The sequence below is a fragment of the Lagopus muta genome, chromosome 5, assembly GCF_023343835.1.
Source record: "Lagopus muta isolate bLagMut1 chromosome 5, bLagMut1 primary, whole genome shotgun sequence".
Taxonomy (NCBI): domain Eukaryota; kingdom Metazoa; phylum Chordata; class Aves; order Galliformes; family Phasianidae; genus Lagopus; species Lagopus muta.
The window spans coordinates 17,143,432-17,170,807 of NC_064437.1; the positions used below are offsets into that span (position 1 = coordinate 17,143,432).

The 27,376-nt window shown below is 36.2% G+C and overlaps 1 protein-coding gene across 5 annotated transcripts in view; it reads right to left on the reverse strand.

Moving 5' to 3' along the window:
• Window positions 1-27,376, reverse strand: part of DPYD (dihydropyrimidine dehydrogenase) — a 327,299-nt gene that overhangs the window by 136,946 nt on the left and 162,977 nt on the right. For all 5 annotated transcript variants that reach the window (XM_048943871.1, XM_048943873.1, XM_048943869.1 and 2 more), the window contains exons 12-13: window positions 23,978-24,162; window positions 16,577-16,792 (exon numbers count right to left, since the gene is read on the reverse strand). In XM_048943871.1, coding sequence (XP_048799828.1) covers window positions 16,577-16,792; window positions 23,978-24,162 — 401 coding nt within the window. The remainder of the gene's footprint in view (window positions 1-16,576; window positions 16,793-23,977; window positions 24,163-27,376) is intronic.

The window sequence follows — 27,376 nt, forward strand, 5'->3', positions numbered from 1 at the left end:
CAGGAATTCTAGACAAATACTAATGGCCCATGAAATGGGGAGGAAAAGGCAGTCTGAAAAATCTAAGAAACAAGACATCTAATGCTTCACAAGGAGATCTATCAGAATTAAAAATAAAATAGAGAGAATCTCAGGTAACCTCATAATTCTAACACCATTTTTGAAAGAAACAGCAAACAATGAGAAAATGCAGGTGACTATCTATATAAGAGAATATACTACAAGGATTAACAAAGCTGCTGTCAACAACTCTGGACACCTATATCAAGCTCACTTATTACCTAATAAAATATTAACATGTCCTGATCCAATCTATGGTAAAATTTTAATTACTGTTTTCTCATAGGGAAACCATATAATCAATGTATTCATAGCTATTCCTAGGGGCTGTTTTGTAAAGCTCCATTACTAAATTGTGAACCAGCACTAAAATATTTTCCTCCAGATTGCTTTAAGTAAATCAAGACTATTATATTCTCCTAGGAGGAGGGGAGAAAATTTCCTTTCAAGGTAGAAAAATATGATTTCTTTACTAAACAAGAAGAAAAATGTTTTACGTACAATCCTATTTAAAGAGGAGTTAAAATTCTTGCACAAAGAATCAACGTTGGGGAGCTACAGAATACTAAAGTTATATGAAATTTATGCTTAATACAAAATATTTTTATTCCTGGATTAAGTAATTAAGAGAAAAATCACATTATTCCCTTAAATTATCTGCTGAGGATGAATTACAAATATGAAGGTATGTCTTGAACATACATGAAGCACTCTCTTTTTCCACTAAGAACGCTTAAATACTATAAGAATTGAGTCATATCTGGCTGTATTTAGGGGTTAGAAATTCAAGGAAATTATATCAGTTCTGTTTGGAGCATTATTTAAATAACTATTATAATTATCAATGTATCCACTCCTCAGATGGCACTAAACAATTTCAAGTTACATATATGTACACAGGGGTGGTGGAAGGCTTTCTGCATCTAGGGGAATGATTTATTTTACATTCCAAAGAAAATCTATCCATAGAGCTTCTACTTTGGTAACACAAGACCCTTAAATGTAAACTTTTTTTTATAACGTAGTCCTTTCATCTGTGCATATGTTCTGTTGAAGCCAACAGATCTTTTGCCTGAGAAGAGGATTGCAAGACTGAGCCATTTACTGCTCTCAGAGCCTCATTAGATGTGGATTTGGACACTTAACATAATTGTGGGGAAAAAGAAATTGTGAAAATATTAACCAGCACTTCAATACCTTGTATGAGATTCAAAGAAAAAACTAATTCAGAACTAGTTTTAGGTAGGATCTTTCAAATAGATTGTGATTTTTGCTAGAATGCTCAGCTACTTTGAAATTCATGAAATAGAGCTAGTATTCTTAGTCCTCTCTATGTGCTGGCTATGAAAACGGAGGGGATACATTAGACTACATAAACTGTTAGAATTTGTTTTTATAGACATAAATGCAGCTGAAAGAGTATCAGAATAGTTTTAAACTAAATAAATGAAACTGACAAGTTGTTTTTCCTAAATTCCTTTACTAATCAACTTGCCAGAATTCTCAACTCTTTTGCTCTGAATTGAACTATCAATCTGAGTTAGTTACATTTTTTTGAGCGACTAACAGGTTTTTCCTGACCCTCTGAATGATGTTTTGATTTGTGAGGATGCAGAATAGCTCCTGTCAGAACGCTGGGAGTGAACTCATGGCACCACATATACAGTCCTGGAGGGGCTTTGGGAATGCAGGGGCCAGGCGGGCTGTATTCCAAAGGGCAGAGCCAGCATGAAACTTGCTTTTTCCCTATCTTGATTATTGATAATTGTATTCATGACAAATAAGTGTCATATGGAACACCTTCCCATCCTTTTTTTCCTATCACAGAGATACGGGGTTTAAAGCACAGGTCAATACAAAACCTCACTGAGGAACAGGAACACTTGCTACTGATACATACCGGATCAGACAAGCATTCTCATTCCTCCTTTCCAATGAAACAAAGTTTGCATAAGGACCAACAAGAGCTCCATATTACATAGATTTATAATTCAGCGCTATAAAAAAAATCATTGATATTTGCTTCTCAGACCAAATTTGTATTTGTATTCCCACGTACATAGATTAAAATACACAGTACAGCCAGCAATCACATATCTTAACAAGCAAAACAACAAAGTATATAGGCAGGCATGGACTGCATGCTTCTGTTTTTGAAGGCAGTAGGAAGTTTATTTTTACATCTTCACTTAGAAACTTTCCCCTAGATGATGTATTGGCTTGTGAAGCCAGTACAGAGCAGGCCAGCACAGGCTTCTTTGCACACAGTGATGCAGCAGAAGCTTTATTCCTTGTGATATTTGAACAGTATTTTGTAAACTGCAATGCAAAATACTCAAGTGCACTACCACAAGAATGTCAACAAATGTTTCAGAAAACTCTTAAACAACAGCCAGAAACTAGAGTTACTGTGGGTGGTAAGCCAACTGGGCATTATATAAGCTCTTAATGACACACATCTTTTCAAGACGTGCCTTCATATATTTGAATTTTATTTAAGCATGCATGTACGATATATACATATTTGAAAAATATTTTTCATAATTTTCAGTTTGTGTAATTTGTACTCCAATGAAACATCCCTTTACTTTGCTATTCCTTCATCAAAGCATGCATATATAAATAAGAATGCTGCTTGTATTGCTGTTCTTTAAACACAGAAGCCGTTTTGTTCTGTAGTAACACAATGCATTTGGTTTGTGAAAATACATGCATAAACTTTTTATTTACAGGAAATGTATTCCATACCATGAACTCACCTAATTTTAATTATGCATCATTACCTACTTATATAGATGACAGTTTCCCCCCAACTAAATTGTGAATACTAGCACTTCGAAAGAAGTTTTCTTTTTTTTTTTTTTTAAGTGAAGATAAGTTACAGCATTAAAAATAAATGAGCTATTTTTGTCAGTTGATTGGACACTGAGTACACATAATAAATCACCAAGAGAATAGTCTGCTAGTCTGTGTGCTAACCTTGAGCTGCAATTTTTCTATTGCCTGCAATTCAGAAGACAATAAGATGTTTTACCCAATCAGCTGATCAGCTGAAGGAACTCAAAAGACTGAAATGGCTTAGAAATACACAGGCTTTTAGATATCAAATTACCTCTGGAACACTCTACCCAGAAGTAACTCTAACAAAACCCATTTGAAATACAGCTTCAATATTCAAAAAAATCAATAATTTAAACCACAGGTTGAACATTTTTACTGCTTTCACTGCAGACTGCCTTTTTTTTTTTTTTTTTTTTTTGAAATGAAAATGCTAATGGCACCAAAGGGAAAGCTTCAGCCAGAAGAAATACATGTGTGTAGGCATGGATTGGCTAGGAATGCTGGTTTGCCCTCCCTCCTCTCAGTTATGTTCACATAAGATCTCTTAAAACAAAAAGCTCTCATTTCTATCACTTTGAAAAAAATATGTTTTACTTCCCTGCATTTAATTCTTCTGTCCATGAGAGTTTAGCTATGTCAAGACGCCCCATAGTAAACATACATGCTGAATACAAATGCTACAGTCTCAATCACGCCATCAAATCACATTGTTTTGCAACTGTCACTAGTGTCGTGATTTTCAATACCAGAATTGCAAGCTCTTGTGCAGAGACAGCAAAGCAGGAATGTGTGTGATGCTGTGTTCCAACATCTACATCACAAGTGGGAAGCAATACAATGCATCCTGAAAAAAATCAAGTACGGATGGTCTGCTGCCTGTAATAAAAGCAGCAGAGTCTCTGGCACTATTTTTTCTTTAAGTTTTGTTAAAGGAAGAATGTAAGAGGATAAGAAAAATAAAAAACAATAAAATTTACCCAAGACAGTGCTTATGTATCTCTATGTAGGCAGCTCCAAACATACAGTAAGAACAATTTTTGTTGCAGCAGCAAAGCATTACTTTTATTGATTAAGAGGTACACAAGAAATTGCGAGATGGATGGTCTATGGTTTATAGTTTCAATGCTTTATTCTCACATATGTACTCATTCTCTCCTTAAATACTTTTTCAGTGTTCTCCAATCAGAGGGCTATAATGAAAAAGAAAATCTAAAACATATTATGAGGTAAAGGTGCTCAAGCAAAGAAAACTATGTATTTAGATATATATGGCTTTATTGTAAAGACTAAGTTGGCATTTCCAGATTAAAATTTCTGTTTGTAGAAAACAAAATGATAATATATCCCTTATGAATTTTCTGACTGATAAATTTGTTCAATTTTAGTCCGAGATAGATGCAGATTTTTGCCTGGAATAAGAAATAACAACAGTATAGCCATTACAAAAATGTGACACTCAAAAATGTGTACTCCAGAACTTCAGAGATGGACTCCAATATTCTGCTGTTCCCTGAAGGCACAAAATTTCTCTGGATGTCAAAGAAAGAAATCCATAAATAAGCAGAGAAATTCATCTGAGTTTAAATACAGCAGACTACATGAAAATAAGATTTTGTTTATTTATGTGCTTGAGATCTGCACTACCCTCATGTGCAACCACCCATTCCAGGTACTCCTGGCTGGCCTTAAAAGTTATCTCTTACACAACTAGCAGCAAGCAACTGACCTGAGAACAATGCCCCTGGCAGCAACATAAAGAGTTTCCAGAGCACCTGGAATCATCCTTTTCTTAATTTTGCAAAGCTAAGGAGGAAAAAAAGTTCCTCAAGTTTGCACTGGAGTTAACAGCCTGGCTGCTGCAGATCACCCTGGTGCAAGAGCATATGCATTAACAGTGCTCAGAGGAACTGCCAGCAACTCCTCCCCTTCTGGCCCAGCATAACTGGAATACCAGTATGGGCAGGGAGGATTTAAATTCCCCAGTGAGGCACCTCATAGCATCAAGGCATATAATTTGTTACCACCAACAATATTTGGATAGATTTAAAGAGTAGTTCCATATAGCAAGCACCAGCAGTAGTTTAATCTTGAAATGCAAAGCATGGATACCTTTAGCAAGGCCTGCATTCAGAAAATAAAAGGGGTTCACTCTTCTGGCTCTTATCTGCTGCTGCAGTTACGGCCTGCAACAGAACTACAATGCTCAGCCGGAAGGACTGATAATTCTCTTGCTGTAGCCTCTGGATATTTCCTCTAACAATCCTAGCATTATTCCTGTCTTGGCAGGACTGACTTTTGCTCAGCATGCTCTCAGCCATGCCCCAGTCTCACACAAACACTGAATAATGCAATCAACTGCTCAAGCTAAATCAGCTGAGAACTATAAGGCTGAGTTTCGACATACTGAAAACACTTCAATCAATGACACTTTGCTAAACCTTCTCTATGGCTTGATACACACATTAAATGAAAAGGTAGTGATCAGGAACCTCCTGAGCCACGTGTGGAGAGAACCCGATGAGCAATGCACCAGCATGCAACACCAACAGCGCACGCACTATGGGCTCCTCCAATGCCATTGCTTAAGCACCAGGCTTTGCCAATGGACAACAAAAATGCTTCAGGAAAGAACATGGCTGGGAAAACACTGCTTGCAGGTACTTGGGAAACGTTTCCTTTTTTGATCAAGCACAGAGTAATACACATATAATAAGATGCAGCTACAACTGCATATGAAAGCATTAATAATTTTTGAAACGTTGTTAATTGCTATTTAAGAATAGCATTATTGTATATTCTCTTTAAGATTTTAGGAGTTTTACATATATATATATTTACTACACAATGTAAATTACCTGATGCATCTGATGCATGTTTGTGCAATTTATTACATCAGAGATCATAGTAGCATGTGCCAGAAATTCCTTCAAAAGCATGCAAAAAGGTAACAATTATCCTCTGAACTCCTTTCTCTGTCTTCAGAGAATAAAATGCATTAGCAACATATCCGTTTTCTGCCCCATGACAGACAACGAAAGCAAGTGTGATGGTTGCACTTTGTGCTTTCAGCTCCTGCAGCTGACTGGTGAAGTGAGCTTTGTTCTGACTGTGCTGTCAGAGACAAAAAGAATAGTTTCTCTAATACTTTTAAGGAACAATTCTTAAAAAATAGTACAGAAAAATGAACTGAGGAGGTCTGCTTTTGCACATGTGCAGATGCATACGGAAATGCGTGCATGTAAACATCAAATACAAATCTAAAAAATGTTTTATTTGAAAGAAAATTAAGCACGTTTAGCTTCCTTGGATACTTTTGACTTGAATCAATGAACAACATTGGTTTTATTTTGTGAAAAGAATCTCAAAACCTCATGCAGAGGAATCACAGTGTTCTGCTCCATACAAATAAACACAGAGAAGCAGCATAGTAAGTATAATTATAATCCCCTCAGATGAGGGTCAAGGCCCCTTAGACTGGCCTCAGTGCTTGGTCTCACATCTTATACCTGCCACAGTAGAAATCCTCTCAATTGCTCATGATTTTGTTTTGTTGGTTTTGAAGGAAAAATCATAAGCAAAGCCACACAACATAGACGGAGCTACACAAAGGCACTGTTAACTGTGGAGGTGAAGCAAGAAGATCGTGGCATAAAAAAAGGCTTCATTAATTCAAAGAAAGCATAATTTACACCCTTACTATTTTATTTTATTTTTAAAATAATTGTGTGGAAAAAGACGTGTTTAACCAGCAATCGAGGTCTGGAATTCACCTTCTTTTTTTTTTTTCTTTTTTTTTTTTTTTTAAGTTCCATTAAGATGATGACATTGTGCCTAAACAAAATATTGCACTTGCTAAAATGTAAAAAGATGGGCACCTATGAAAAAATATATAATTCCCAAGACTGAAAGTGGATATCACATTTTCCTTTGCTTAACTGACATCAAAGCATTCCTTGTGTGTGTGTGTGTGTATACATGTATATATGTACATATATATATATACACACACTTTCTGAGATTGTTTAGGATACAGAATTATTTTCCTTAGATTTGCTGATACATGGCTCAAATTAAATCTTTGCATTATGTAAAGACCCAATCCTACACTGCACTTTCTTCTGATTCTGATAATTAACTTTACAGAAGCATATATATGAAGGTACATTTCTGAATTAAATTTAAATCACAGAGAACTGACACTTTTGCTGAATTGGTGTCTACACTCCTTTACTGTCCAGACTCTCGCTGTTTAATACTCTCAGCTGTTTCCATGGTCTTTGGGTCACAGCCTGGAATCCAGATACTTTCATTAACTGTATTATAGTTTAGCATAACTCACACATATTTAATTCAGAACACCATTATGACCTGCTCATACTCTGTCACATCTAGGGATGGATACAATGACTAATGAGGATTCAGAATATCATAGATGATGGTTATGGTGGTTGGTGAGTATCCTTATTAACAGTCGTCCCTTTTCAACATCAGCACCAAAATGGAGTATGCTCAGGACTCCACCAAACAAATCACAATGCAGCAATTATTGCCCTGGTAAACTGTACTGTTTGGTGATGTTCTTTACACAATCACTCTAGCATTCTCTGTTTATTAGCCAAAATTTTAAAGGAAACCACGCAACATCCAAATTCTGACTAACACATGAGAAGAATACATGCTACTGCTTTTAGATTACTACACGCTTACATTGTATTTTATTTACAGCTTCCAGTAGCTTTCAGATAAATTTCTCATCAGGCCTGCTTCCATGTAGCTGGAGAAGGCTAACAAACCCCTTGGTGCTCACATGACAACCTTTGTGCAAATGCATCCTTATTCTGTCATCTGCTGGCAGCGTGCTTCCCAGTCCTGTTCCCTGCCAGTCCTTACCAGTTTGCCAATTACACAAGCTGCTTCCCAGACATCAGACAAAAATTCCACAAGACTGCTGTGCGAGTGTACCCTAATTAACCATCAGCTTAATTAGACAATTTACTGTGTAATTAGCAGGCAATTAGTCAACACCTCTCAGATCTTATTGACTGCTGTGACAGCCTTTCTTACTCCACACATTCCAATACGCTCCCACGACCGCGATCCCAGCACCATCCTGTACAACAGCAACCTTTGCAAAGGAAGGGAAATCATATTACATAACAAGGGAAATGGGAGAAAATCAATATATAGCCAGTTCATTTATCGAATTGACTTCCAGCCAAGACACCTTTTTTTTTTTTTTTTTTTTTTTTAAATTTTTAAACAGCAGCAGCAGGTCAGCTGCCAATGAAAAAACACTCTGCTACAACATTACTTTATGTCATTTTCTTTTCTAATGTGTTTTTGTGATTTTTTTGCTTGGAAACTCTTACATTCCACTGAATTATCAAAGAGCTCAGTCAAGAAAAAACTCACTGTCAGTTTATGCATATGATAGAGAACAATGAAAACGCATTCAGAGCTGCTTTTCAAAGCTATAGCTAACATTGTAATTCACTGTCTCATAGTCCAAGTTGTGTTGGCAAAGTCAGATGAAGGCAGATTAGCTTTAATAATAAAAAGTCAAGATACAACAATAATTGTGACACTAGTGTAATTCAGTAAAAATATTTCAAGTAGTATGAAATCCTTCACACAAATCTGAAGTTGTATGCTTTTACATTACATGATGTCAAAATGTACCATTAAATGATAACATAATACATACATTAAGAGTATTAAAGATGTGTGTTCCCTTTTCTGTAGACCAAAAATTGGATTTTGCAATTATCTGTGACAACTTATAGAGTAATAATTCCAGAGTTCATGGAATGGAGACACTCGTCTCCAGCCGCAATTAACTCTGCTACAGACATTCTACATGCTACAGACAAAAATCCTACACTTTCCTTCTGAAGGATGGAGTCCTGTAAAACTACAGTTGACTATGTTCTATATTTAGGCAATGGCAACACCTCAACTAATGATAAGAAGCATTATTTAGTATACAGTGACATACGTATTTCCATTGATAATATGTGTTTTAATAAAGGAACTTCTCAAGTTTTAAACATAAGAGACTTCATTCTGGTTTTATAAAAACATCATCAGGAGTAAATGCAATTATACTGCTGTGAGATTCAAAAATCTGCTCTTTGTTTTCTTAACTTCTTGTGTGGACAAATGAGCATTAAACACAGCCCTACCAGTTTCATTTACCAATTAGGAAATCATGATCTGAGCTAACCTGAGGTTTAGATGATGCATGCTGCCCGCATCAATAAGAGGTACTCTGGCATAAACAAAAATCACTTGAAAAATGATTAAGCTAAAACCCTGTAACCCATGTGTGGAAATACATGCTATCTTGCAGACAATTCCATCATTTCAGTTTATGTCTGCAAGCTTGTTAACACAAGTTGTGTACCTAAACATACATGTTTGAAGTTAAGATTGTCCCCAGAGAGTCAGTTTGGGACCTTATTTCTGCAGAAGCTCAAAGGCTGTATGGGATGCTTCAACTCTCTTTTTCCTGGTGCAGATAAGTTCTCATCCGACAGACAGGCTGCCATCTACCATGTGCAGAGCTGACCAAGAAACAACTATAGCTGATGCCTGTGGGAGAAGGCATGGTGTCAGAAGTATGCCTTCCTCTACACATCTGTAGCCTGTAGTATTAGTAAGCAAAGGTGGAGCCCCAACATTTGTTTTCTGTTGTTTTCAGTAAAACAAAATACTAAAAATAGTCTGCTATAACTCTTAACTGAGACTGAAAATTACAGGTAAAAATTCTAAATTTCAGAATTACATTTGGCAATTTCTGCCCTATGTAGAAACTGTCTTTCTGACACAACATTACATGAAGTAGTGTCAAAATCATCAATAATCTGACAAGGGCACAAGAAATAGCTGAAGAATATTTTGTCTGGATAATATTTGACACAAGTATGTTATGTACCTGATTTTGCTAATCTTGTTTATTCAGGAAGCGATATTCAAAAACACTGAGTATTCAGATACAGCTACCAGGAGCTGAAGATTCTTAGCAGTTTTGAAAAAAGCATTCATGTCTGTGTTCTTCGTTTTTCTCTCTCTCTCCTTTGCTCAATATTTGACAACATTTTAAGAAGGAAGTAAATAAAGTAAGGGTAACAAAGAGTAAAGCATCTTCTTCACCATAAAAATTAATACTGGTTAGACTTTTAGCTACTTGTCAAAAATCCATTCTGCTTTATTGGCTAGTAGTCATGCTGTTATTAGAAAAGATGTCTCCTCTTAACTACTGGTCATTTGGCCAGATGACACATTATGCAGAGGAGTGTTTCCTCCTAACTTACTTTTGGTGAGTATTCTTAATAGAATGGCTTATGTAGCAAAATACTCAGTATTACAGTCTTTACCCTTTTCCAAATTTTACTAAAACTGCTTCTCAGTTGTTCTGCTTTAAGTGCAAAATGTTTCATGAAAATACTGGTTTACTACTATAGACTTCTATATACAAGTTGTCCAAATTTAATTGTCAAATTTAAACTGTGTGTTGATCCACTGTTGCTATAGTGTTTTAATCTATTGGTTCAAAAAGGAAAAAGAAATAAAAATGCATCCCTAGACAATTACAGGTGAGGAATCTGAGCGTACCAAGAACCGGCTTTAAGAAATACAGTTAACTTTTCCTTCGATGGCCAGCTCTGTGTTACAGCCTTCAGGAAGGTATGTTATTGCTGGACAATGGCTCTATGAAACTTATGAAATGAGCTCAAGGTGCAGAAGACAAATGTTACAGCCAAGCTCACGCTGCCCCTTGAGCATGAATGGAAGGAGAAGGGAGATGCAGAAAGCTTTTGTTTTGTTTTGTTGCTCCACTGTAGAATTCTCTCCTTCAGCATGAATGTCAATTTACTGCCACACTGCTCACACCCCTGTGTGACAGATCCCTCCTTGCAATCCACTGACGTGTTGTCACACTGTGCTCCACACCCTGGGCTAACAAAGTTCTCCACAGAAGAGCAAACTGTGGTGCTCTGTGCGGAAGAAATATATCTTTGCCATATTTAGTGCTATATGGTTAGACATTTGTCCAAAGGTTTTTTGTTGTGGGTTTTTTTTTTGTTTGCTTGAACTAATAAAGCCCCTTTCGTCTATAAACTAATATATTATAAATTCCTGTCACCTTCTCAGATTTATAGAATGGTTTGTTTCTTTTTGCAGCAAAGTAACACATTTTCTGTATAAAAGTATTCAAGCAAAATAATAATGTTGGTGTTACAGCATCTAAAAAATAAATGCACCCAATTTCATTTCTATGGCCTCTTACCTCCTGTGCTAGATTTTGCTAGTTACATGAAGAGATTTAAATAATGTAAAAATTGGAAACAATGAAGACAATACTTCTTATTAACATTCCTTCAGAAATACAGAACAAAACAATGTATGTAAAGAAAGAATATACAAGAATATTTAGACCATTCATAATCATTTTAAAAATTGTAAAAACAATAAATAATTCAACCTACAGAGCTTTATATGCAAAGGAATCCTGTAAAATGTTCATTTTTCTCTTCAAATAATGTAGTTAATAAAAGTTGTCTGATGTTATTTAGTAAGAAGGCAGACAGTCCTTTTTATATTTGACATTAACAATCTGATCATTTGTCTCCCCAAAGAAAGCCCATACAGCTTTCATACAGACCACACAATGAAGAATAGTAATATTTCTGTTTACTGAGATATCAACTGGCATTTAGTTGCAAGTCAATGGTCTATCTTTGCTACAGCATACTAGACCTCAATCTGGCACCTACAAATGTCAGGTGTATAAAAAAAAATAGGTTGGAAATCAAAAGCATGTTCTAAATTTCTAAAAAACGAAACAAAGTTCACCTAAACATATTTGCTGCAGAAATCAGTACAATATTCAGCTGTCAATCTCAAAAAACAATGAGGGAGCGATGCTGTCAGTAGGACAGGATAATAACATTTCAAGCAGATGTTCAGGCAAGGCTCTAATTCTCACTGAACTCCCTTGGTAAGCATTTAATTTCTTTATCATATGCAAGCTAGGCAAATTGTACTTCATCAAAACTGTATTGTGAAATATTAATATTTCATATTATAGAAAAACTCCATAGAATAACCTTTGTCATATTAAGAACATCAGAATTTCAAATGTCATGGTTCTGCATTTTAATGCATCTTAAACAGCATTTTGGCTTGCCACCATAAATTATAACTAGTTTAATCTAAATTACTACGCTGTAATATCATACAAAAATATATATTTTTAAAATACAGATTCACTTGTGTGAACTACTAATGTTATGGAAAACAATATGTCATTGTTTTATGATTTTTTACCACTTGCAATTATAAAGTAAGATGCACATAGTGCAAACATACAGAGATAACTGGTTGATGGCAGAATCTGCATATTGAAATAACAGCATATAGATATGCTATGTATCCAGTGTAAATTAATGAATTCTCTACCAGGAATGGTTTTCATTTAGAAATGGTTCTGAAAATATATTGCAAATTCTGCTTCAGTGATTGGTATAAACATATATTATGGCTAGAAAGTTTTCTCTGGTATGGGTTCATTCAAACATAATCTAGTTTTAATTGTAGCTTTGTTTTTAAGATCATGCATGCAATTTGCTTCATATACAATGAAAATACATTAAAGATTAGAAATGAAGTTAGTCTGCATGTTGATTTCTGCCTGTTCTCATAATAAAGGCAACTGCTTCCACATTATTGAAAGCGACAGCATCACAAATCAATGCATGTCACAGCAGAATAAAGACAGATGTATCTGATTAATCAGAATTAAATTTTACAAGTGAAGGAAGCATCTAAAAATCAAAGCAAATATTGCTGTTATCCCATGCTTTTTCCTCTTTCTAAGCAGCCCATACAGTGCACTAGGAGAACAACAAAGCGGAGTTGAGTTGATAAAACCCAAATTCATATATAAATTCAGAGTGGTAGTGGAAATGTCTAGAGAAAAGACATGCACAGTTCATATAATCCCTGGCTTGTTTTGATACTGTGTTTGTACAAACTTTCTGATTAAAGATTTTAATGCAAATTTTATATACTAACCAGTATTCAATAATAAATTCTAAGTAAATAAACCAGCTCAGTACAACAATTCTACTAAAAAAACCTCCCACTCGTTGTTACTTGTTTAATTAACACAATATTTCTCATTCTGTAGGTAGTTTTGTATTCTTCTAAAAGAGGTAATGATTGATACTCATTTCTTTGTGGACTCTACGATATGCAGCTTTTCCATTCCCCTTCAAGTAGCTTGCTGACAGAATTTACAAATAGTAGTTTGTAGCAGAGTTATCTGAATAAGACAGAAGCTCTGTTTGAACCAACAGAGCAATGAGTTATTGATTCTACACAAGAGTGAAGACATGAGTATAGAAGAAGGTGGGTGTAAAGGAGCATTTTTATTCTGCTACCGCTTTTCTTGCCTAGTGATAGTCCATGTTAAAAGCAGCTATTCTAATTTCTGGAAGAAATCAAATCTACTCAATATTAATGGTGCTATGCATATATGATTGCTTTCATAAATAAAGTTCTGCAAATCATGAATCATGACCCCCTCCTCTTCTAAAACATATAGACACATACAGGCATAGCACCATGTAATTAATATTTATATTACAAACTGTAATATCCACCATTTTCTAAAATATTCCCTATGCTATATACCTCCCATGTACACCAAAGCTATGCAAGACAGATAATGGCTGGGAAAACTTGGGAAGTACATTACAGTCCAGCAGATACTATTGCTCAGTTGCTCTCCAACAGTTGGCCAATATAAGAACGTACGGCCTTTCCTGGGCTTCAGGTACCCCAGCCTAGTGTTTTACAAGACTTTGATGTGCTAGGCAATGAATGAGGAAAAAGAAGTTCATGTGACATGATCCTCATGATAATCACTCCTTTCCAACTTAAAACCTTTTCTCTCTTTTCTTGGATATCCTTCTTCCGTATTTCATCCTGCCTTTCTCTCTGATTTTATTCCATCACACTGTACTTAATCCATGTATTTCAGCTGTATATGCTCTTCAGTAGTCAAATGTCATCCAAATTTACCTCGCATCAGCCACTTTTGCTAAAGTGCCAAATGACACTGGCACTCAATAGGGAAGTCATTGGTTTCCCTATCAGAGACTGAACATGGTGGTGCATTCAGCAGTCAGTCCTAGAAGAGGGAGTGTTCTGACTGCTGCTAAGCTCCCACTGTTGCACAAGCAGTTAAACCTAGCCAGGACATATTAAACAAGGAGACAACAGGGATAAAAGCAGAATCCTGATTGTACCACATACAACCAAGGCTGAAGTAGAAAAGCTTCAGCTGTCAAAAGTTGTCAAGCAAGCTCCCTTTCTCCCTGAAACTCTTCTTCACTTCAGGAAACCTTTGTTTCTGGCCCTTCTGCACAGTCAGCTTTTACTAGCTTGGAAGGAGAGTGAAATCAGACATCTCTGCTTCCATAGGTACTGCAGCCCATGAGAGCGTACTGTTCCCTTCTAAACAATGCACAGGATTTGTGTCTATGCAAGCAAAACTACGTGTTTTTTGGTTGTTTGTTTTTTAAAAAAGCACATTATGCCAGCTTACATTAATCAAAAATCTATTCCAATTATTTGTTTCAGCATTAAGTCAACACAGCAGTCTTTGTGTAGTATTTGTGGTTCAAAGAATAACTGCTATATCTCATTGTGCATTTCTTCTCATTTGAAATATTTATTTTTGTAGCATTAATTTTCATGATGCTACTATAAACCAAGCAGTTTTATGTCTTCAGCACCTTCCAGCCAAGCATCTCAAATCATTACAAACACTAAGGCTTTACTGCTATAGGAAGACTATTGGGAAGACTACAGTGGTAGAAAAACTTGTTAGTATTTGTGTGGGACAGTGTTACTGCACACTGCAACATACAATTCAAGACATCATCTCTCTTGAAAGATCTCCATTGGAATGATACATCCAGAGCACGGCATCCAGGGGCACTGGATTTCAACCACTGATTCTGAAAGGATTCTGAGAATCTGCTATTTATTGGACTATCACCATCACTTCCTACAATTGCTTCCTTCTTTCTTTCTGAACTACTACTCAAATCTGTAACCAGACAGTATCTGTTTAGGTCTCAAAATACCCAGCAATCAATGTGTTGTCTGAGAGAACTGCAAGCATATCAGAAATAACATTGGTTAATACATAAATCTCAGGACTTGCTATAAGTTACCTTCAGACTAGGCACTGAATAATTACAGCTGACAGTATGTTATGCACATAAGTCAGTTATAAACATACTTGAATGACATTTATGTCCTGAAAAGTGTTTTAATAAGAAATCCTGTAAAATAGACTAGAATCTCCATTGCAATCTATAGGAGCACTGACTTCCTTGGAATGCTTCTAATGTGAGAAGAAGCCACTCTGACATCTTTTATAGTCTTCTCTAGTAACACAGTCCTTTGTCCTTATAATTTCCTCATGTTGGAAGGCTACCTGCTGAGGTAGCAGAGCAAAAAGCCTACTTTTTCTCTCCTGCTAAGGTCTCCATCCACCAATTCTCTTTTACATCTCATATCTGAACAAAGAATAAAAGTCTCTTCCTTCCAAATACATCTCAAAAGCTCTCTTCACTCCATGATACCCTTTGTCACTAATTGACAATGCATTACCACCATTCACACCATTACTCAGACTTTACTTTTGATATTCTTTCTCCCAACATCAGCCGAACTGTGTCTGTGCCCCAGCCAAAATCTCATTTCTTTCCTCTGCAATACTTTCCTCAAAATCACTCTTTTCTTTCACAGTCTAAACTTCTTGCTCAGAATCTCACTTTGCTATTTTGAATATTGTAACAGAAAACCCATTGCAAATGCAAATTGTAGATCAAACTATCCTTCACCCACTTCAATTTAACACAAAATACTTTGTGTTAACTTTGTGTGAGGAATTTGTTTAGACGGAGCCAAAGTCTTCAAGAATTTATTTTAACTCCTTCCTCTTCCACTACATCTTACTGAAGCTTTGTCTCTGAGCTACAAACCTCCAACAGAACTACTTGCCTCTCCATAGGCTTGTTTTACAGTGCCTCCATCTTCCTCATCCACTCAGCCTCAAGCTCACGCGTGTATTATTAAACTGCAATTGGAACTCAGTTTCAATGGCTTATCCTGGCAGTCCTTGGCAAAGTAGCAGCCTTTCAGGAGTTGCTTGATAAAGTTGTCATTCACTCCCTCTGAATTCTGATCTCTCACAGAAAACAATTTCTCTGCAACTTTTATGACAGTACCATTACTGTTATTAGCTCACTAATATTAAAAACATTGTTGAGTAAAAGGGAAGAGTATGCATTTTAGTAGCAAAAACAAACAAACAAACAAACAAAAACCCAACAAGAAATAAAACAAAACAAAACCCTAAAAACAAATCACAAACAGAAATTATTTTACCTTTAACCTGCAGTGTTGGAACTTTCAAGATAATTTGACTTACATGAGTAAGTCAATGAGTGAAACAGTGCTTAGACATGAGTGATGCACTGTTTCCCTGCTTATCCTTACAGCCTAGATTGTGAGACTTCCAAAAGATTTAGACCTTTTTCAAATATACAAAAAATTAGTTATGTGCTAAATATGACTTGAATTATATTCTTACCTTGTCCAGGGAGAATGTTTTAGTGACAGCAAAGCCCCATCCAGCTTCAAAAGCTCTTCGAATCATTGAGGAACTAGTAGCAGGAGTTGCACTGGCAATGCCAAAAGGATTTGGAAACTTCAGTCCAGCCATTAATACAGTGATGTCTACTAAATCTATGGGAGTATAGAAGAGTGGTAGTTCTGGAGTAGTAGAAACTGCAGCACCATATAAGGACTGTAAAAAGAAAAATATCACAGTAATTTTTGCTGATTCATTTTTATTTAATTTACTATTAACCTTGATAAGAGTTAAAAATAATAATAATCATCATCATTCATACATAATAACTAAATTTGAATTATTCTATTTTATATTCAAGTATTGCAAATCAGCAAAACATACTAATCACTTGCATGTGGAACATGTTCTGTCCAAATAGCCTTTATGCTGAAATATTATGTCACATGAAGAACTGTAATAATGAAACAGTTATTTCATATCCTCTACTGCCTGGTTTAATCCAAAGGTTTGCTGTTTCGTTGTTTTTTTGTTTGTTTGTTTTTTTCACCATTCTGAATAGCCAGTTCTGTTCCCTACACAGTCAGTAATAGTGAGGATTAAAAAGCAAAAAAAAAAACCAACAAACACCAACACCAAACACGTATAGACAGGCCCTTTCTAGTGTTCTTCCCAGGTGGTGACCTATGAAAACTGTGTTTTAGGAAAAGGTTGTGCATCAGAGGGTGGTGGGCATGGAACAGGCTCTTTAGGGCAGTGGTCACAGCACCACGCTGCTGGAGTTCAAGAAGCATTTGGACAACACACTCAGACTTAGGGTTTGAAGTTTGCGTGGTTCTTTATGGAGTCAGGAGTTGGATTCAAGGATCCTTGTGGATGTCTTACAACTCGGGGTATTCTATATCCAGTGTACAGATTTCTGGAAAATGAGGGAACGAATCCACAGGCAAGATCACTCTGTAGGCTTGCACCCTGACTCAGTGTACTTGGACTTCATGCACTTTTCTCTTCTATGCTTTGGGATACATATCAAAATATGCAAATCTACTAACAAACATGAATACTTCAAAAGTGAAAAAAATTAGACTCTGATTCAAGATCAAAGAAGAACATACACATTATGCCTGTGACACCACAGTCACTTTTGTTTTCAGTTTTAAAGGTGGCAATTTCTCTGGAGAGTCGAAGTGAAATGCTTTCAATGTAAATGTTGCATTTAATATTGCAAAAATTGTACAGACAGAATCTTCCATGTACAGATGCTGAACAGCATCCTAATCAGGCTGCAGGAGGCAGAATTAAAATCTTTACTCACTTAGAAGTTGGAGCTGATATAACCACAACATAATAAGGCAGATATTTTGAGTACATAGAAAATCCCCACGCAGTCTATGTTTCTACGAAATCTCACCACAACATCAGCAAAGTAAAACAAAAAGGAAGAAACACTGTAACAGCATTTGTTAGTGTTTTCTGTAGCAGTGAAAAACCTCAATTTAGGAATTGCTACCTCTCTGTTTGTTGTTGTTACTTATTTACCCCTCTTCATCCACGAAAAGTAATAAGCATGAAGAGAATGAAGCTGTTCCATTGTTTTGTTTGATTTTTGTTTTAGCATGTTTTGTTCATCAGATTGTTACCAATCTTCACAGTTAATTTGTTGGTTTTGCCTCAGAAATGCCTGGATTCTTGTCTCAGATTCTGACCTTGGATTTCCTCGGACAGAGAGTACACATCTGTGGGCCAAATTTTCTGATGGCATTAAAAGCCACTATGGAAAGTAGTGAGATTAGTCTAAATGATGTCAATCTGCACATGTCCCCACTGGTGGCCATTTTGTAGAAAGCTAATTTTTGCATAACTCTACCACTTGACCACTACTCCCAGGCAGCAGCTGATGTAGTCACTTTATGATCCTCCTGGATCACAGAACAGATATAGGAGCATTTTTTAAATGGTAGCACTTTTTTCTGCTATATATTTGCAAGCTGCGATACCTGCTGAAACCAACATCAATATATCGAATTCTTACACTGAACTCTGAATTTGAATCTGGCAGAATGACAGCTAAGAGACTTATGGAAAAGCTTTTGGCCAACTCCCCCGCATTTGCACATTTGAGCAATAAACCCAATTTTCCATTTTGAAAGCAGCAATTTGTTAATTTATTATTATTATTTGTATCCAGAACTGTACACATGGTCTGTGTGGGTATACTTCAGTGGATGATTCACAAATTACTCCATCATTGTATAACTGTAAATATTGATTGCCACAGAGAGATACACAGATAAATAGGTGAAGTGCTGCAGCTTAAGTTACATTGTACCGTTTCTTTTCCCAAGCAGGACAATATAATCTCTAAAGCTGCTCTGGGCTAAAAGGAATGTTACATGAAAGCGAATCCTAATAGCAACCCAAAATGAGCATCCTGTGATAAAGCAAAATAAATATAATGCAATAGATGCATAAATAAACAAAAATACCTACTAAAGAAGAGAAAGACTCGAGTGAGATTACTGAATTTAGCCATGCAAAAATAGGCCTTTCCTCCTGCATGTAAATTGGTCACAAGCCACTTGCCCAAACATTTCAAACAGGCCTATTCTTCCCGCTGAACCATCCTTATGAAGAGCAAAACCACTAGCAATTTCATCAAGGATCACTGAAGGACCTCAAAATGTGCCTAACCATTTGTTTGTGTTGGGGTGGCCTGAGTCTGCCCAGGTAGCAGAACAGGAGGAGAAAAGAAACAAAATAAAAAAAGTGGATGAATCCAGGTCTTCAAAAACAAACAAAGGCAGGATGGAGCTGGAGGTTCAGGAGCCAGTAGCTTTATATCCCTGCAGATTTATCTTCCTCCATCCTATCACTTCACTTTTAGCTCTATTTATTTTTGCTGTTCTTTCCTTTCAGCACAGTGCTTATAAAAGAAATAAATTTAGTAAGCCCTGATGTGTTGTTTTCTACAAAGCAAAACTTTTGGCAAACTATAATGTTTTATAGGTTCCTGAAAGCAAAATAATCTTTATAATGAAGGATTTCCCTGACAACGCAAAACAAATAGGAAAAGAAAGCCTGCAGGCAAGAGTTTATTTATAATAACTCTTCCCTTGATTTTTAAAAGCAAAGGACAAAGAGCGTGGCTCACTCTTCCTCTAATTTGATGCCAACCAGCAAAGCTAACAATATTGCAGGTACTTACTTTATTGTTTCAGTCATGGCAATTTTTTGGACACTGCAAGAGCGTGGTAAAAAATCCCCAGCACACAGTGTGCGGTGTCCCTGCCCTGCTCTAACCACGATATGCCCAGAGGCAAAAGCAGCACAGCCTGTAGTGCAGGGCTGAGACAGGGACCGAGCATTAAACCTGATAGAATTTGTGACATTCATTTTCTTTAGATGGAGAAAATTCTTAACCACAGTGATATGGTCTAACTCCATTTTTGTGCCTTTAACAAAGACAGACTATGAGAGTGAGTAGTTGTATTACTGGTATTTTTCACAGAGAGTCTTCTCTACAAATCCTACTGCTTGGGAGTTTTTCTGAAATATTTTCATCTCATTCCTGCTTTCACTCTCTTTTTAATTCTCCCTTACTTGTATATCTTCTAACCTTTTTCCAATTATCTGTTACGTGACTTTGTTTTATACACCTTGGCTTTATTAAATACGTTTATGTTATTTCACAAAAAAAGAAAAATCACAGAATGATTGGAAGGATGCCTGGAGATGATCTAGTGCAACATCCTTGCTCAAAGCAGGATCGCCTTGAGCAGGTTGCTCAGGGCTCTGTCCAGTCAGGGATTTTCTAATGCTTCTTTTAGGCTTTCTCTTTCTGGAACAGATATATTTCTTAGTCAATAGTAATGCAGTTAAAATACCAGGTTCCCTGCACGTGCACTGTGTCCAACTTTTTGAAAATGTTTTCTTACTTGTCTCCATGCTAGTGTTTTACGTGGTGGTTTACAAGACAAGGGACATTCATCTCTTTTCTTTCAGTTCTCATGAATAGAAGTAGAGAGTATAATTAACAGCTTCAAAGACAAGTTTCCTGGGAAACACCCATCTCTGGTATCGATTATGAAATAAGGTACTTTCTTACATGCTTGAGAAATATATGAGAAGGGTCAACCTTCAGAAAAGAATCAACAGCTACACTCTTCAGATTTATATTTTTGACAGCATAGATAAAGAAATATAATAATAAATACACAACACTGGTTCAGAGTTGCACAGAACACAGAGATGTGTTCAAAATTCATATTTCACCTAAGTGAAGTACAATTTATATCAGATAAGATCTGGTCCTCTATTTCTTAAGTGCATAGTATACATGCCAATTTTAAAAAATGAAAGATACTGGTCACACTGGGCCAGTAAAAATACTAAACAAATAAACAAAGAGATTTAAATTTAAAAAAAAAAAAAAAAAAAAAAAAAAAGGATAATTGTGGGAAAGAGTGAGAAAATCATTTTGTTAGAAGGATTTTAGTGAGAATAAGATGTCATATTGACAGCCAAATATAGGAAAATGCTTTTCAGTAAAGTGTATGAATGAATGGAGGAGGAGTACAGAGTCAAGGCTGGTGTCTAAACCTTCCTGGTCAAGAAAGAAAACAATGCAAGAACTGTGATGGGAGAGCTGCCTTGCTTTCAAAGCAGGCACAGAAAATTATTAGTTAGTCCTGCAATAATTGTAAATTATCCTGACTATAGCTACTGTGTAATAGTTAATAATAAATCCCATTCACTGATCAAGAAGAAATGGATGAAATGGATGCTAACTGAGGCATAGAGCAGAATAGCAGCCTATATTGCTCTGCCCACTATTACAAAGTTACCTTTGGACAAAAGCGAGGGCCATTATAATCCCCAAATTAAATTCCCAAATTAAATAAATCACCAAGACTAATTTAAATATGTTTTTACAACATTCATGGAGTAACAAAAAAGTCTGAATCCTGAAAAAATGGCAGTAGTACATAGTTACATTAATTGAAATGGTTGTGTTTGAACCCCTATCGACCTGTAGAGAATTGTTTAAAGGAGACTGCATTTTCAAACAGGTTCTTCTTCATCTGCCCTTGGTTAGGTTTTGACTGGTCATCTTTATAGAAACTAAGCCAACACAGAGCTGCAGGCAACAATTTCTGAAATTAACCCATGCTTAGCAGAGTGGGCAGAAAATGTTAAGAGGCAGGAGACATTTAGGCAACTAATGATGGAAAGTTTCCAGAGAAAGAGCAGCCAAGAAGCTTCTGTAAATAATTCCTGGTTTTGAACATAAGGCATTTCTACTGGAGAGTTCTTGAGTCTAGATCTCATGCTTCACTTGACCGTGTGCCAGAGCTTGAAATGATTGGAGTTTTAGGGCACATAGCTAGCCCATCTGTTTGTTTAGCCTTTTGTCTGGAGTAGGTTCGGATAGCGGGAGCTTACTGTTCAAACAGGAATTTCTGCAAGGAGTTGGGGCGGTGGGGGGTTTGTCTTGAGTTGGTAGGTATATTTTATGGAATATTTCTATTTTACTAAACACTGACTGCATTATTTATAAATTCAATTACTGAGAGAGCTGATGATTCTGAAAATGGCTACCTATTTCTGTAACTAAAATGCAAATGAATAGATGATAACAATGTGTTTAATACCTATCATACTTAATTCAGACACTCAGTTCACACAAAGATGGCTTACCTTAAGAATCTCAAAGTAAAGAGATAATAAGGTACTTCTAAAAGGTTTTTCTTCATTTCACATGGAAAGTTTTCAGAATATGGGGCAGTGGAATGACCATGCAATACACACAAAAGTATGCACCCACATACATTATCTACCTCTATAGACATGAGGGTAACATTATCCTCTCATAAACAACTTCTTTAAAATACAAACCCTCCTTCAGATCTACCAAGTCCAAGAACTGGTAAAGCAAACTGCCAAATTACAGCGCACTCCACCACAGCAACCAGATTTCACAAGGGCTGCACATCCAAATAAATGCCCCTGGGCTACCCATTCATCTAACAGCTGGAAAGGTGACACTTGACATTTGGAAACTTTCCTGTGAAGATTGCTGTAAGGATTTCCCATTAGCTTCCTGGTGAGATTGTAAGGTCGAATAAGCTGCCTTGAAACCTGCAAAGGGTAACGGAAATTCTCTAATATCACAAGCCTGCTTGCTTTAAAATTCTAATTCTCAAACCAGACTATTCAGATTTCCTGCAAAGCGTTCAATACATACCAGGGGAAAAGAAAAAAGGGTCATGGTTTTATGAGGAAAGTTTTGAGGAGGAAGCAACACGAAAAAGGAGGGGTTTCAAGTGATAGTTGTATTTATAGGGGTTAAAGATGAAGGAGACTAAAAAGGGGATGTCCCAGTATCACAGTTACCCAAATTCACTGTGTACTGAGAAATTAAGCAAGTACATCAGGGTTTAAACATGTTTCACACTCAGCATTTTCAAAGGGTTGAAGAAGCCAGGACACAAATAGTGGTTTAGATCAAGTGAAAAAAAAAAATATGCACAGATACTAACAACAAGCTTTCAGTTGAAGTATTTTTAGGAAGTGAAATCAGACCCCAACAGCATGAAATTGCACAAACATGCAATCAGAGAGGCTTTGAGCAGATGGATGGGGGAGAAAGACATCGAGCTGTTACAGTCCCAACTTCAGTTGTTGAAATCTCTTTTGGTGGAAGAATGAATCATGTATCGTATTTCTAAAAAGTTCCTTACACAATGAACACAGTCTTTGTCAGCTGGCTGTCTGCACACAGGCTGCATCTCTCTCTGACAGCTCCTCTGCAGTTAGTGCTCTCTCCTCAAGTCAAGGCAGGGCTAGTATTTACCAGGTTTTTCAAGTCTGTACCCCTTATATTTTCATTACTCAGATAAATTCTCCTGTCTGTTATTTTCCTCTTTGCATTCAGTGACTATTTTGTTTTGTGCTTCCGTTTGATCAGCCTTAGTAAAGCCAACTCTGGTTCTCATGTAGATCACAGGAGTTCTCCGTAAACTGTTAATACACTTATACTCCAGAAATACTAAAACAGAAATACTAAAAAGAAATACTAAAAATGTCTGCCATCAACGATGGCAGTATTATTTTTTACTTCACGCAGTATTGAGATATTTTACTTTTTTAATAACCATGGACTCACTTCCTTTTTCCCAATTACCAATCAGGACTTCTACTTGCACGGTGTATTTTCCCTGACTGGAATTCACAACTGGAGTTCAGAAATAGTTTCTTAGATTTCAGTTTTAGGATAGTGTAAGAGAGCTGGATTCAACTCCTCAAAATCAAGTATGCAATCTAAGCTGAATGACTATGTAACGTACAAATCACCAAATAATCTAGACTTGCATATTTAACCTATAATAAATAAATAGTTACCTGTATGTATCTGTGCATGTACCAAGAGGCTTGTTTTCCATCATTTACTGATTCCACTGTAGTGTTAGCATGACCAGTGATATCACCGCCTGCAAAAACCCAAGGTTCACTCGTTTGCATAGTTTCTGGATCTACTTCAGGAAGACCCCATCTGTTAAACTTGATAGGTGCCATGGCCTCTCTGACTGCAATTAAAATGAAGGACAAATATGTTAACAGAAGAAAGAAAAAAATGTTGCCAGAATCTCTCAAATACATTCTGATAGCAATTAGAAAAGGAGTTCCAAGGTCTAATTTTTTTCACTTAATTAAATGTGAGTTTATGACAGAACTGAAAAATTACTTTCTATACAGAAACACTTATGCTGAGGTAGTAGAGGTACATAGTAGCACAACTCAGAAGAATATCATCTACTATATGGAAGAGTTCTTTGGTAACATCAGTAAGTGGTTGGTTCCTCTGTGCCTCCAAAACCAGAGGTGTGTACAAAATACAAAAAGAGTCACAAGAAGTGACTGGCTACCAGAAATAATTGCTTTTAGTGTTGTTCTGCTCTCTCCCTGAAAAGAAACAATGTACCCCAGAAGTTACAAAGTCTTTCACACTAATATTATTTACATCCAAGGAAAAAAAAAAAATCTGAAAAAACCCTACTAAGAACGAAGGAAATTTTTTTTCCCCCTCCACCCACGGCTTTATGCTGTACTTTCCACATCAACATGCTTTCCACCTGAAAACTTAACATATTAACTCCTGCACAACTTAATATACCAAATTTGATTTTTGAGGTTTAAAGACAAAGATGAATGTTTATGATTTTTAGAAATTGATTCAGAATTTACTTCACACATTCCTTAATGCTCACAACAGAAACACTGCTACTTTTCCATAGGTCATTATCAAACCTGATAGAAAACTTTTATATGCAACATTTTCCCTACCAAGAAATGTTATGCTGTTATGCTTTGACTGCTTTGGTTTTGAAGAAGTGTATTGATTTAAAGCTTTTTTTTTTTGTTTTTTTTTTTTGTTTTTGTTTTTTTTTTTTCCTGGAAAAGATACATTACAACAAAATAGAAAACATACTGTATTGATATTTAAGCTCAGAACATTCTGAAATTAAGGCTCAATTTGAAACAAATATATAAAGAGTGAAATTACAGAAACAATAAAAATACAATGCTTACACAAAGATGATCTTTCTTATATTTGTCACTAAAATTTCTGAGTATTTAGATCATTAAATACCTTAATTTTTTTAAGCCAGTAAACAGTATGTAGGCATTCTGTGTGTGAACTAATATTGTCCTTAAAAACAACGTGGATGTAATGACTAAAAAAATCAGACAAACATTTTGACAAATGGCACTGACTACAAATAAATCATCTTAAAAATAATCTTTCTTTCTTAACATGATTTTGATTATGCAACTTCTAACATTATTTTATTATCGCTGAGACACTCCAGAACAGCTTCATGAACAGAATCACATTTTCAATAAATATTTTCAGCAAATGTTGATGCCATATATCAGAGTGAGTTATTTTTATGTGGCTTTAAGTCTAAAGGAACTGAAGATTTTGCAATAAAATGCAGCTTAAAACTGTGCTGTCCCTCAGGGATATACCGCTAGCAGATGCAGATTGCCAAGGTCAATTAAACTGATGTTCTTGTGCTGTCATATATGTAAAAGAGAAACCTGCCAGCTTAAAACAAGAATATTTCTCCTACACCAACACAAGGGCGAATTCACACTACTGCCCCAGTGTACACCCAGGTGTACAGCAAGCTTCAAAGACATTCTCACACAACGTCATGATGGAATTTTCTTCCCAGGCTCTGCATGTCCCTTCATCTCCAAATCAAATATCACAAGGGTATTTCAAAGAGGAGAGCTGTGTATAATAAGGGGCAAAATAATAAAAACAAAAGCAAGATACAAATATTTCAATCTGCTTATCCCACCTATGTTCTCCTTTTTATCCTTAGCAAACACAAATGTCCACAGGAGTCAAACCCAAAATTTTGGATTTTAATTTTTTTTTCATCTGCTTCAGAAAGCAGAATCACAATTTTAAGCTGAAAGCAGAAACATTTAATCTATATTCAAGACGTACTGCTTGCACAATCCCTCCTACCCTGCAGAGTTTTGGCTTAACTTGGCAATAATAATATTTGCCTACTAGCAGAATCAAAAAGTTACGAAATTGCTTCCTTTAAAAATATTTAAATGATTGAAAGGTCACACCAAACAGAACCTTCAGAGCGAGAGACTTTTCAGTCTGGAAATGAGAGTTTGTTGGGTTGGGTTTTTGCTTTTGTTTTGCTAAGGAAAGTGCCTGTGGCTGCTGATAGTAGTCCTATTATACTTCAGTAATATTTATAAATCGATACGTTAACTTCCTCTTTATGTCTCAGGCTGTACATCAAGACAACTTTCAATCATCAATCAGCCATACATAGGATAACTTACTGAGTGCAGTGGTGCCATCTCAGCATGTGGTCCAGACAGTTCTCACAAGTCAAATACATACAGACTTGTAAAGACATGTTCAGAAGAAAAAAAAAAAATCACAGTGGAAAACTTGCCACAGCAGGGTTGGGTACTGGGGTTGGGATAGATGACTTTTTTTTTCTCTGAGATGATACCAAACCACAGTCTATGTATTAGAGGGCAACACACTACTGGCGATGCAGTTTTTCCACAGGAAATTATTTACAACTAGAAGTTATGACTGCTACTTTCTTTTCATCGTGGGAGGAAAATGGGTATTACTTCGGCTATCCCAGATCTGCTGCTTTTCTCAAATTCATCTTTGGATTGTTTTGTGCTAAAATAGTTGTATGGCCATAATTATATCAAAAGCTTTTTGAGTGCCAAAAAGTCCAACATGCATCTGCTTGAAACACCTCCCCCAGGGGAATGAGGATTTATCTGCCTTATTCAGTGTTTTTAAAACTGAGAAAGCACATTTCCCTTGTGGTACGGTTGACATGGTATCCAGCAGCTATTTCCCTCTGTTTTTCTTATAATCTCCAAGATTTAGGTTAAGTAAAAATAAGGACATGATTCAAAGCCATCTTATATGAGTTCCTAATGTCCTTGGATCTTATATCCAGGGCACTTGAAGGGACTACTTTCTGCACTACTTACTACTGTCTGCAAGAAGGGAAGAACATTGGTCTTCCCAAGCGGAAGCTTTTTCTGTGCCTCTGCAAGGTGTAAGAAAAAATCTTGGATCCATTCCTGAGCTTGTAAGAGATGAACCTGGCTATCAGTTGTCTGAGCTGCTGTTTGCCATTGAACAACAAGCTTTCTGTTTTTGTTGGTGCCCTCTTTGGGACAGAGTAAGGAGACAGGTATCTTTCTAATGCTTTCAATCTTACATTCTTTGAA